The sequence below is a fragment of the Macaca mulatta genome, chromosome 3 (genome assembly GCF_049350105.2).
Source record: "Macaca mulatta isolate MMU2019108-1 chromosome 3, T2T-MMU8v2.0, whole genome shotgun sequence".
In the NCBI taxonomy this organism is placed as follows: Eukaryota; Metazoa; Chordata; class Mammalia; order Primates; family Cercopithecidae; genus Macaca; species Macaca mulatta.
The window spans coordinates 131,292,513-131,305,987 of NC_133408.1; the positions used below are offsets into that span (position 1 = coordinate 131,292,513).

General features: G+C 38.2%; 1 protein-coding gene across 15 annotated transcripts in view; it reads right to left on the minus strand.

The window, feature by feature from the left end:
- ADAM22 (ADAM metallopeptidase domain 22) overlaps positions 1-13,475 on the minus strand; it is a 242,205-nt gene that overhangs the window by 84,236 nt on the left and 144,494 nt on the right. For all 15 annotated transcript variants that reach the window (XM_077997084.1, XM_028846111.2, XM_077997080.1 and 12 more), the window contains one exon: positions 6,871-6,953. In XM_077997084.1, coding sequence (XP_077853210.1) covers positions 6,871-6,953 — 83 coding nt within the window. The remainder of the gene's footprint in view (positions 1-6,870; positions 6,954-13,475) is intronic.

The window sequence follows — 13,475 nt, forward strand, 5'->3', positions numbered from 1 at the left end:
TCTTTCATTCCTGCTATAACATCTTCCACATGTCCTCAACTTCTATATACTCACAGTATGATTGTTCTCACAGCTGCACTGTTTTCAGCCACATGTACTTTCTGAATTTGGATGACATTCTATTTGGAATTTAAAGATAAACAGATGCAGTTTGTAAGACATTACTGACAATATGTGCCCAAGGAGTCAGACCGAGAGCCTTTCAAAAAAGTAGACCAAATATGGCAGGGAGTATCTCTCTACCCTTGCTGAGAACTAGCCAGATCCATCCAGAAAGTCATATGAAACCATCACACTTTGCCAAAATTCATGTGGCAACACCAACAAAGTAGCAAGCAGATTACTTTGTTAAAATAGTACTGAGTGTTATTTATCCTTACATTAGGTTAACGTCCAATGGGAAAGTCATTTCTTTTTAGTGGACTTAGACATCATGTAAGCAATATGAAGACAACAGATTCTGACACTGTCTGTATCTCAGAAGACTCTAGATTGCTATATGATAATGTGCCATTATTAATTCCTTAATAATGAAAAAATACTTGTGTTTTATATGCTTTGAGAACTGAAATATTTTTATTTATATAAATCCTTTTATATTGAGTCCATAACAGTATACTTGATAAAAACCTATAGCTAAGACCAAGTCATCACAGATCAATTGAGCTAAAATTTCAAAAGGTTGTATCAAAATAAGATTTTGAAAGGAAAAAGCCATTCTTACAAATTTCCACAAGAGGGCAATAAACTCACATTTAACTCCATTCTTTACGGTTCCCATAGTAACAAGATTTTTGTCATAACACCAAACACACCAAAACCAAAACATTGTGTATTAGTCCTTTGACTCTGAACAAACGTGACCTTGCAGGTTCTTTATGGGAAAGATATACGAATCTGGTTTTCCCTTATTTATGTTATTCAACTGATTTAAGAAATCCAAAATGAAAAAAAATACGCACTTGGTAATTTATAAAGGATGAGTCATGGATGACATAATACATCTCATATCTAAACCACTGTAATTGGGACAACATACATTATTCAATATTTCATAACATTGCCCCAAAATATTTCTTCCAGAAATTTTTGTTCAGAAGGTAAAGTTAAGACGAGAAGTAATAATTACTAAATAACAAGATGATACAAGGGTATATTTATCCTACGTGCTCATAAAAGTCTAAGAGAGCTTAAAATGGTCATACACAATTCTGACAATGTTCCAAGATGCATGATAGGTTTTCTGTTTATTTTTATTTAGTTTCAAATAAAAACATTCTTAAAAGGAGAAGTAAAATCTACTTAATTAAAATAACCCTGTAATCCCAGCACTTTGGGAGGCTGAGGTGGGCGGATCACGAGGTCAGGAGTTCAAGACCAACCTGGTCAACATGTCAAAACCCTGTCTCTACTGAAAATACAAAAATTAGATGGGCATGGTGGCAGGCACCTGTAATTCCAGCTACTCAGGAGGCTCAGAACAAGAATGGCTTGAACCTGGGAGGCGGAGGTTGCAGTGAGCTGAGATCGTGCCACTACACTCCAACCTGGTGACAGAGCGAGACTCCATCTCAAAAATAAAATAAATAAAAATAAATAACTAAGGCAGGATTCTGAGTTCTATTCCTAATCCAGTTACTATACAATCTCCTAAAAGTTATTTTTCCTTGGGTTTTGTTGACACGGAGTCTCACTCTGTCACCCAGGCTGGAGTGCAATGGCACGATCTCAGCTCACTGCAACCTCTGCCTCCTGGGCTTAGGTGATTCTCCTGCCTCAACCTCCCAAGTAGCAGGGATTACAAGTACCCACCACTATGCCCAGCTTAATTTTGTGTTTTTAGTAGAGACAAGGTTTCATCAGGTTGGCCAGGCTGGTCTCAAACTCCTGACCTCAGGTGGTCCACCCACCTCAGCCTCCCAAAGTGAAATAAGAAATTAGCCAGCCATGGTGGCAGGTGCCTATAATCGCAGCTACTTGGGAGGCTGAGGCAGGAGAATCACTTGAGCCTGGGAGGCAGAGGCTGCAGTGAGCTGAGATCACACCACTGCACTCCAGTCCGGGACAGAGTGAGACTCTGACAGAAAAGAGTGAAAGAAAGAAAGAATGAACGAATGAACAAATGAACAAATGAATGAAAGAATAAAACAAGAGAGAAGAGAAGAGAAGAGAAGAGAAGGGGAAGTGAAAGAGAAGTGGAAGGGAAGTGGAAGGGAAGTGGAAGGGAAGGGAAGGGAAAGGAAGGGAAGGAAAGGGAAGGAAAGGGAGGGCACAGTGGCTCACACCTGGGATTACAGGGGTGAGCCACCGTGCCCGGCCTAAAAGTTATTTTTCAATCCTTCTTTACATGACTATAGTAGGATTACTAACAGGTATCATTCTTAGGTTCTCAGGTCCATTTATAGCCCTTAGAAGGCACAAATATCTTCTCTCTGATTCTGACAACATTGAGCCCATTTGGAAAACCAGAAGGCAGACTGGAACAAGTACTGAGAAAGATGCTGACACTATGACTTTGGATTGAGATTTTAAGAGAGAGAAAGGAAAACAACCACCTCATTTATTACCCTCCAATATACACTTGCTGTCACAAATGGGGACAGGTCTCACTGTACTATTCCTAGGTGACAGATGTGCTTGTCTTGAGTTCAGATGTAACAATTTTACTGCTGAAAAGGACTTCAATATTTCTTTTTCCTAATAAGAAAACAGAGACTGCCCAATATTAAGCATGGATTCCATGTTTGTAAAAACCTCTTTCTTCATATAATGTATTTAAAGTAAATAAATGTACACCTTTATTCACAGTAGTCTTTTAGCACAAACAAGGAAATGGAAGTCTTCCATGCTCTCAGGACATGGCCTCCTATCTCTGGTTATTTAACTCACCCTTATATTCTTCTTTCCTTTCTGCCTAATATGCTTACTCCCAGATCCTGACTAGAGGTGTCACTCAGGCAGACTAGCTAGATTTTCTGGCCGTGTCCATTCGCTCTCTTTCCTAGATTTAAGATCTGTCAGTGTAACCCGCTCCCTTGGATATGCTATTCCAACCTATTGCACTTCACCGTCTTCAGGTGGCATGTCTCCGGAGCCCTTAGGTGCTACCTGTTCTTCAGTGACAATGCTTAGCTTGCATTTTTTCCCTTTTTTTTCCTCTCTCTCTCAAAAAATAATCAAATATACCTATGGGGTTCCACATCAGGAAATGGGCTAGATTTGGACTCCTCATGAGACTGTGAACTCCCAGGACTTGTGTTTCAATTGCCTTAATATTCCTAGGGTTGGCACACAGGAAACACCCAGTAACTGCTTGTTAGATGAAAAGCCACATATCTAACTTGGTAACAAAAAGGAATTATTTTAAAGTTCCTCAACGAAAATTTAACAAAACTAAAGTGCTGGCTTGTTCTGTGACAAAAATTAAAACACACAAAAAGGAAATGAAATGATTTAGTTAAAAGAGAATGCTGAGGAATGACATGGTAGCTTTATAAAGGGTTACAAAACAAGTAAGAAACAACCACCTGTGCATTATCATTATCGACAGGATGGAGGAAGTGGACGTATTCCCATGTTAAACATCAGCAAACAGTATTCGACAGAGAAGGTTATGAGAAAGGAAGCAAGGCCCTGAGGAAGGATGAACTTTGTTCCTTGGAGATCTCTGAGAAACGACAGACCCTCCCACAGATTTGCTGTTAATTAGGTGGGATTCAGGCTGAAAAAAAAGGGGCAAAGACATATGCACTCTTGAGGTCACGAGAAACCTTTTCTCTTTGAATAAGGAGACAAGAGTTACCATTTACCGAAACTTCTATTATTTGATGAAAACATAAAAACATATGAAGAAGGAATAGGGGTATTTCAAGGGGCTAAACATCCACAGAAACAGACACCAAAGTTAACCCAAACCACTCCTGTCTGAATTTGGATGAAACTAGAAAAATGCTTCAAATATTATTTTAAAGTATCATTGTGAAATTCAAAAGCCTCTGTTTTCTGCGACTCTAATTTTATTGAATTTTTTTGAGATGGAGTCTAGCATCATCTTAATGTATGCTTCTTGTCTTTTTCTTGACAATATATATGTTTTCTTTCTTTTGCAAAATGTAGAAATTTTCTTTTCTTTCTTTTTTTTTTTTTTTTTTTTTTAAATCAGAGTCTCACTCTATTCCACAGGCTGGAGTGCAGTGGCATGGTCTCGGCTCACTGCAACCTCCGCCTCACAGGTTCAAGTGATTCTCCTCCTTCAGCCTCCCAAGTAGCTGGGATTACAGGCTCCTGCCACCATGCCAGGTTAATTTTTGTATTTTTAGTAGGATAGGGTTTCACCATGTTGGCCGGGATGGTCTTGAACTCCTGACCTCAGGTGATCCGCCACCCTTGGCCCCCGAAAATGCTGGGATTATAGGCACGAGCCACCAAGCCCGGTCATTTGCAACCCTGATTTAAAAATCCGCTTGGTTAGAAAAGGCCTTTGACAAAATTAAACCGCCCTTCATGCTAAAAACTCTCAATAAATTAGGTATTGATGGGATGTATCTCAAAATAATAAAAGCTATTTATGACAAACCCACAGCCAATATCATACTGAATGGGCAAAAACTGGAAGCATTTCCTTTGAAAACTGGCACAAGACAGGGATGCCCTCTCTCACTACTCCTATTCAACATAGTGTTGGAAGTTCTTGCCCAGGGCAATCAGGCAGGAGAAAGAAATAAAGGGTATTCAATTAGGAAAAGAGGAAGTCAAATTGTCCCTGTTTGCAGATGACATGATTGTATATTTAGAAAACCCCATCGTCTCAGCCCAAAATCTCCTTAAGCTAATAAGCAACCTCAGCAAAGTCTCAGGATACAAAATCGATGTGCAAAAATCACAAGCATTCTTATACACCAATAACAGACAAACAGCCAGCCAAATCATGAATGAACTCCCATTCACAATTGCTTCAAAGAGAATAAAATACCTAGGAATCCAGCTTACAAGGGATGTGAAGGACCTCTTCAAGGAGAACCAGAAACCACTGCTCAACGAAATAAAAGAGAACACAAACAAATGGAAGAACATTCCATGCTCACGGATAGGAAGAATCAATATCGTGAAAATGGCCATATTGCCCAAGGTAATTTACAGATTCAATGCCATCCCCATCAAGCTACCAATGACTTTCTTCACAGAATTGGAAAAAACTACTTTAAAGTTCGTATGGAACCAAAAAAGAGCCCGCATTGCCAAGACAATCCTAAGCCAAAAGAACAAAGTTGGAGGCATCATGCTACCTGACTTCAAACTATACTACAAGGCTACAGTAACTAAAACAGCATGGTACTAGTACCAAAACAGAGATATGGACCAATGGAACAGAACAGAGGCCTCAGAAATAATACCACACATCTACAACCATCTGATCTTTGACCAGCCTCACAAAAACAAGAAATGGGGAAAGGATTCCGTTAATGTTTCTGGGAAAACTGGCTAGCCATAAGTAGAAAGCTGAAACTGGATCCCTTCCTTACACCTTATATAAAAATTTATTCAAGATGGATTAAAGACTTAAATGTTAGACCTAAAACCATAAAAACCCTAGAAGAAAACCTAGGCAATACCATTCAGGACATAGGCATGGGCAAGGACTTCATGTCTAAAACACCAAAAGCAATGGAAACAAAAGCCAAAATTGACAAATGGGATCTAATTAAACTAAAGAGCTTCTGCACAGCAAAAGAAACTACCATCAGAGTGAACAGGCAACCTACAAAATGGGAGAACATTTTTGCAATCTACTCATCTGACAAAGGGCTAATATCCAGAATCTAAGAAGAACTCAAACAAATTTACAAGAAAAAAACAAACAACCCCATCAAAAAGTATGCAAAGGATATGAACAGACACTTCTCAAAAGAAGACATTTATGCAGCCAACAGACACATGAAAAAATGCTCATCATCACTAGCCATCAGAGAAATGCAAATCAAAACCACAATGAGATACCATCTCACATCAGTTAGAATGGCGATCATTAAAAAGTCAGGAAACAACAGGTGCTAGAGAGGATGTGGAGAAATAGGAACACTTTTACACTGTTGGTAGGACTGTATACTAGTTCAACCATCGTGGAAGACAGTGTAGCAATTCCTCAAGGATCTAGAACTAGAAATACCATTTGACCCAGCCATCCCATTACTGGGGATATATCCAAAGGATTATAAATCATACTGCTATAAAGACACATGCACACATATGTTTACTGCAGCACTATTCACAATAGTAAAGACTTGGAATCAACCCAAATGTCCATCAGTGACAGACTGGATTAAGAAAATGTGGCACATATACACCATGGAATACTATGCAGCCATAAAAAAGGATGAGTTCGTGTCCTTTGTAGGGACATGGATGAAGTTGGAAACCATCATTCTGAGCAAACTATTGCAAGGCCAAAAAACCAAACACTGCATGTTCTCACTCATAGGTGGGAATTGAACAATGAGAACACTTAGATACAGGAAGGCGAACATCACACACCGGGGCCTGTTGTGGGGTGGGAAGAGTGGAGAGGGATAGCATTAGGAGATATACCTAATGTAAATGACAAGTTAATGGGTGCAGCACACCAACATGGCACATGTATACATATGTAACAAACCTGCATGTTGTGCATATGTACCCTAGAATTTAAAGTGTAATAATAATAATAAAATCTGCTTGGTTTATAAAACACAAAATGGAAAAAAAAATCAGATCCATCACTGATTTAAAATTATTTCTTGACACAAAATAGGGATATCTACTATAGTGCATTCATACTAAAGAAAATAAATTATTGAAAAAATAAACAGTACAAATAACTTTTTGAACACTTACTGAAGTCCATGGCATGTTGACAATGCAACAAATGAGGCAGGGTTTCCTCGGATATGGCCCTGGTAGTAACAGTGCTCTCCTCCCTGAAAACAGAAATAAAGAATGTAAGCCTTTGCATCACAAGGAGAATCAGCTGCTTCATTTCACAGGAGGTTTCTACTCACAATGTATCTCCACATCTAGAGCTCTACATGATATTTCATTATTCAGATTAGCATTATCAAGCTTTTTCTAACAGAATTATTCATAAACACTCTGAGTGAGCTGACTCCAAATAAAAATTCAGGGAAACAAAAGTTGACTTAACCTTTCTTTTATGTAGGTGATATTAGAGGAACAAAGAAAGAGATATTGAAATACACATGGGGAGTCAGGCACAGTGTCTCATGTCTATAGTTTCAATGCTTTTGGAGGCGAGGCCGGAGTTCAAGACCAGCCTGAGCAACATAGCAAGACCCTGTCTCTACAAAAAAAAAAAATTTACAAATCAGATGGATGTGGTGGCATGCATCTGTAGTCCTAGCCTCTTGGGAGGTTGAGGCAGGAGGATCATTTGAACCCAGGAGTTCGAGGCTGCAGTGAGCTGTGATTTTGCCACTGCACTCCAGCCTGGACAAAAAGAGTGAAATTCTGTCTCAAAAGAAAAAATGAAAAAAATAAGAAAAGAAAGAAAATACGTATGTGGCCCTTGCACCAAAGTTTAATCATCTGCTTTCCTAGTTATAAGAAATTCAACCATAGGCCAGGTGCAGTGGCTCACGCCTGTAATCCCAGCACTTTGGGAGACTTAGATGGGTGGGTCACTTGAGGTCAGGAGTTCCAAACCAGCCCAACCAATATGGTGAAACCCTGTCTCTACTAAATAAAAATACAAAAATTAGCCAGGTGTGGTGGCGCATGCCTGTAATCCCAGTTACTCGGGAGGCTGAGGTAGGAGAATCACTTGAACCAGGGAAGTGGGGGTTGCAGTGAGCCGAGATGGCACCACTGTACTCCAGCCTGGGCAATAGAGACCCTGTCTCAAAAAAACAAAAAAAGCAACTCAATCATGAGCAGCAGCAAAGCAATGCTCTTTTACACAAAGCTAAGTAAAAATGAATATAAATCATTTGAGAGTCAGTAAATTATATTGATGGAGGAAATGCTTGTTTTTACAGTGTTTATATCAAAACTTGATTACCAGATAAGCAAGTTCATACCATTCTTTTCTCAAACCAGCAATGGCTTTAACTGGTAAGCAGTTTATGGGCAGCGTTTTAAATTGTGAAGTTTTTCTTAGCATCCAATTGCATTAACAAAATTCTACTAAGAGAGATTCATTTATTTGGTTAAATGTGCCTGGAAAGGTAAGAAGTTAAATCTTCTGCCATCTTAGGATGTCACCTTTAAATACTTGCTACTCAGAGTGCAGTTCAGAGACAAGCAGCATTGACATCACTAGGAGCTTGTTAAAAATGCAGAATCTCAGGCCCCACCCGAAACCTACTGTATGAGAATCTGTATTTTAACAAGTCCCTAGGTGATTCATATGCACATTAAAGTTTGAGAAGCTCTTCTCTAAATGACCTCTTCCCATTCTATCACTAATCTCCTATTTCTTCAGTAGCTGAAAGCTTCTAATTAGATTGATTCACTGAGATATGAAAGAGTGAAACAGAAAGGACTGATAGGATGGGTGGTTTAAAGAGGCAAATGTTACCTACTTCACAGTAGGACTTAAGGAGTAACACTACTTAAAATGTTCAGTGTTTCACACATGGAGGAGAGAAAACAGGAGGACATGGAGATGTAATAGGCTGAAGACATTTTCTCCACCAAAATCCAAGGAAACCAGCCTAGCCTGAGACTACTGCTCCTTGTAAGATTATCCCACAGAAGCTGGTAACTCTCAGCTTTAGGGAGTGGGTGGAGAGCAGGTAAAATGGTACACAATGCAATCCCTGACCTTAAACCAGCTCCAAATTCCCAGGGGAGCCACTGACCATCATGAACTGAGGGTTGTGGTTGCATTTAATGGAGAAGATGGAACCCAGAAAGCCACAGAGACTTGGGGTCTGAAACAAGTCCTAGACACTAGAACACGGGGCCATGACTTCATGTGGAGCGCCAGTGTAGTGTAGATGTTAACAATGTGAGCTATTGGCTCCTTCCCTTACCAGCTTTGTAATCTTAAGCAAACTACAGAGACTGCCCATGCCTCAGTTTTCTCATCTGTCAATTGGAGGTAATTATCTCATAGGGATGTTATGAGGATTACACGAGCTAACAGACATAAAAGAGTTTAAAGTAATGCTTGGCTCATAGGAAGTACTCAACAAATGTTTGCTGCTATTATAACTACTGTGTCTGTCAGTGTTCTCAATTTACATACACAATCACACTAAATCTTCATATCAATCCTACAAAGAAATATTCTTATCCCTCTTCTACATAGGAACCACAATCTCTGAGACTGTGGTTGTCTGCCTGGGGAGTTGCCAAGTAAGGATGAAAACTTTATGTGAGTACAAAGCCTGTGTCCTATCCCCTATTGTTGAACCTCGAACCTATGAGTTATGCAAGGCAAATCTAAACTTTCCCCTAGGCTGGTTTATTCTTTTATTCTGTTGCTTTGTCAGCAGGGCTAAGGGTAAATTTAACAAAAGTTACAATAGAATGTGTTGGGCTGTTGGACTGATGAACAGTCCATAGATCAGATTCTGAGTGTATGAGAGGACATTATCACTTAGATGCCCCTGATTTCCTAGATACATCTAATTGGATCAGAGATCAAAATTCTAGCTTTGCGTTGGCCAGACATAAAAAGTCAACAGTCAACAGATGACCTGATAAAGACAGAACTCTGTCTATAAGTGTTTCCTTACACTGGACAGTGACTAACTGAATCAGACCTTCTCCTCTTAGAAGTCTGAGCCTCATAGCAATGAAGATAATAGAAACAAAGATAAGAAAGTAGAAACAAACATAAATAAAGAGAAGTAGAAACAAAAAAATAATCTTGGGAATTATGGCATCAGACTAGAAAACAATGGAAATTGATAGTCATGAGGATATATGTCAGTGTCAAAGCATACTATTTTATAAATTACTAAAGTTTTCTTCAAAAACGCAACTCTGGAAACATGTCATATTAAACCATAAAAAGGACAAATAATTCATTTTTTAAAAACATTCCTCCATTATACTGGGGAGAGTTATATAGATGAGTCAATAATGGAAAACACTATTTCACTAATCTCTGATTCGAAAAATAGGAGTCAAGCCAAAAACAGCATATGATCAGGACCCATCTGCACAAAAGCCTAACGTGGCAAATGAAGCAAAGAGCTCAGTATGGTTGAATCATTATTAAATGTTTCCATGACACTTCAGCAGAGGCATAAACACCAGGGGAAAAAAATCTCAATTTGCATTACTACAATTCAAATCTTGAGGTCTCAACTGGTGGCATATGTAATTATTAGAAATAATGGTGAAACTTCATTTTTGTGCTGTAATATTTTTCAGGGATAATTAATCATAAGTCAATAATTATTTAAACTAAGAAGTAATGAAGTTTTTCTTTCCTTTAACATGCCTAGAAATATTTTTTAGTCCAAGAGATAGCCTGGCTTTCTTAATTTATATAAACTATAATATTAAATATAAATTTAATATTTTTATTTTGTAAATAATTATTTTATCTATTAATACACATGTGGTACAAAAATTCTAAGATTTGAAAGGGTACATAGTGAAAAATAAAAAAACTCCCTTCACATATACTATTCAAGCTATAGATGCTTTCTAAATGGTAAGCATTTTTGATGCATTTTGTGTACCATGTCAAGAATAGTCTATGTATATTCAAGTAGAGGCATATATACACACATACACATATATCCTTTTCACTTCACAAATAGTTTTATACTATGTACACTGTTCAGCCACTTGACTTTTTTTTTTCTTAAGGTAAGCTTGGCATCCTTCTATATCAATATCGTATTTTTCAATGATGGCATACTATTCCATTATGGGGGTGAACTATAATTCATTTAAACAGTCCTGTACTAATGGACATTCAGATAATCTCCTTTTTGCTGTCATAATGTTGCAACGAACATCCTTTCATATATTCCTGTGCACTTCTATCAGTATATATGCAGGATAGAGTACTAGACATGGACCTGGGAGGTCAAAGAATAGGAGTATTTTAAATTTTAATAACTAATGGGACAGATATAATTATATTTTTTGTACTTCTATGTTTTAGAATATGCACTGCATTTGAAAATCATAAACTGCATTTTACTTAAAAATTATCTATTTCAGTAAAGACCACTACCAAAAAAACTTTCTCAAATCTTATCAATTATAAAGGTTCTCCATGTCTTCATATGACTTTTGAAGAAAAGTCAAAAGTATGCTATATGGAAGTACTATATACAATAATCTGAGACAGATGTTGCAGGAAAAGAGAAAAGCCTTTTGTGCTTTTCCTAACAGAGTTGGGCTCTTTATCAGACTGCCAGTCATAGCTTTATTCCTTATTGTCTCTTTTGTTCCAGAAATAAATCCATTGTCCTTGAAACTTTCTTCATACTCCTTGATCTAACAACATAGCCATAAAAGTACAAATGTTTATTCTTACCTAATTAGATAGCTATAGCTAAAAGAATATCTACCTCTATAAAAATGAACATGATAGTTCATATGTCTATTATTGGTTTATCTTCCTAATGGGAGAAAAATTTATTGTAATTTTTTATTCTAAGAACATCAAAATAATCATTTATTTATAAAATTCAAAGACATACCACATTTTTATTAAACAGATAGCAAAATCTCAAAGGAAAATTCGAATTTATTATAAATATGATGAGATGATAACACAAAGGAGGTTACACAGCCTGGACCATAAAACGAGGAAAACCTAATAAAGGGAAACAATTGGAGCATAGCTGTAAGACCATAGTCATGCGCCCTCTATCAAGGTCCTCAAAGGAAACTAGATCTTGACAGCTCTAAAATGAGCTGGGACCACCTCCTCCAAATAGCCTTCTCAAATTCCCTTCTCATAAATTACTTCCTGCTAACCCCTCCTTCTCCGAATTTTCATAGTATTTTTCAACCATACTGCAATCTCTTCCTACCTGAAGAGATTGTTCCTTCCTGCCTGTTTCTGTGTTACTTCTCCAATAGACTATTATATCCCTTCAGAGAAGCACATTTGCCTGATTTATGCTCATATACCCACACGTGCTACTGGAAAGAAAACCTCCCTGAATATCCAATTCTTCACCAATAAACTAGAGATAATATCTACTCCAGCTGTCTCATAAGGATATGCAGGAGATTCCATGAGATAACAATGTAAAGTACACTGTAAAGTGCTATATAAACAGGTGAGGGAGGTGTAGTCAACCAATATTTAGGGATGCTATAATGTCCCTTGAGCTGTGATTCTCAAACTTTGTTAAGAATAACTATTTGAGACGTTGATTTATAATGTAGATACTGTCTCTCGCCCAGAGAGTTTGTGCAGGCAGCTCTGAGGTAAGACCTAAGAATCTGCATTGTAACAAATACTTCGTGTTTTTCTTGTTCCAGGAATACCCCTAGAGGGGAGGTTCTCAACCTCTGTTGCATTTCAGAATCACCTGGGAGCTTTTAAAGTCCAATGCCCATGACTTACTCCCGACCATCTAAATCACAGTCTCAGGTCCAGGCATCAGCACCTGTTAAAATCCTCCAAATGACTGAATACAACTTCAGTGCCTGAGAACCCTTGCAGAAGAGAAATGCTCCTCAAAATATCAGTTCCCAAAACTGACTCTCAGAAGTACCATGGCAGGCTTTCTAAAGCAACTGATGCCCAGGACTTCCCTCAGGCCTGCTGAATCAGAATCTCCAAGGAGGTAGGGCCCCAGGTTTCTTATAGTGTAAAAAGTTCCTCTACGTGATTTTGATGATCAAATCTGGAATTGTTAACCCTAAAAATATTCAATACAAAACTGTCCCCATGCAAAGGATACAGAAAGATCTTTCAGAGAATGGAAGTATCTACCATATCCTGGACATCCTGTTTAGTGAATTATGTGACAGTTCATGACGACTGATGAGGTGAGTATTATTTCCCCCCTTTTACAAGTGAGAAACCATAGACTGAGAGAGATCATCCACACCCAGGTATGCCTGCTACAAAGTCAAGGTTATTTACACCAGTGGTTCTCAAAGAGTGGTTTTCAGACCAACAGCATCAGCTTGCTAGAAATGCAAATTTCTCAAGGCTCGCTATAGCCTTCCTCAGAAGCTCGGAGGATGCAGCCTACCCAACTGTGATTCAGCCAAACCTTCAGGTGATTTTACTGCACTCTGAAGTTTGAGAACAACTGCTTTACATTACTCCTGTTTCTGATTCTGAAGCTCCTCACTGCTGAGCTCACTGAAATCTTACACTAGTTCCTGAGCTCATCCTTCGTGACACAGAAAGAATGTACTCCACTCTGTTTCTTGTTCCCCAAAAAACAGCTGGCTTTATCAGAAACATAATGGAAGGTAAGAGGTGAGATAAGAATATTAAGGAAGAGCAGAGCTGTTTATTTTTGCTGGTGCTGATCATAGGA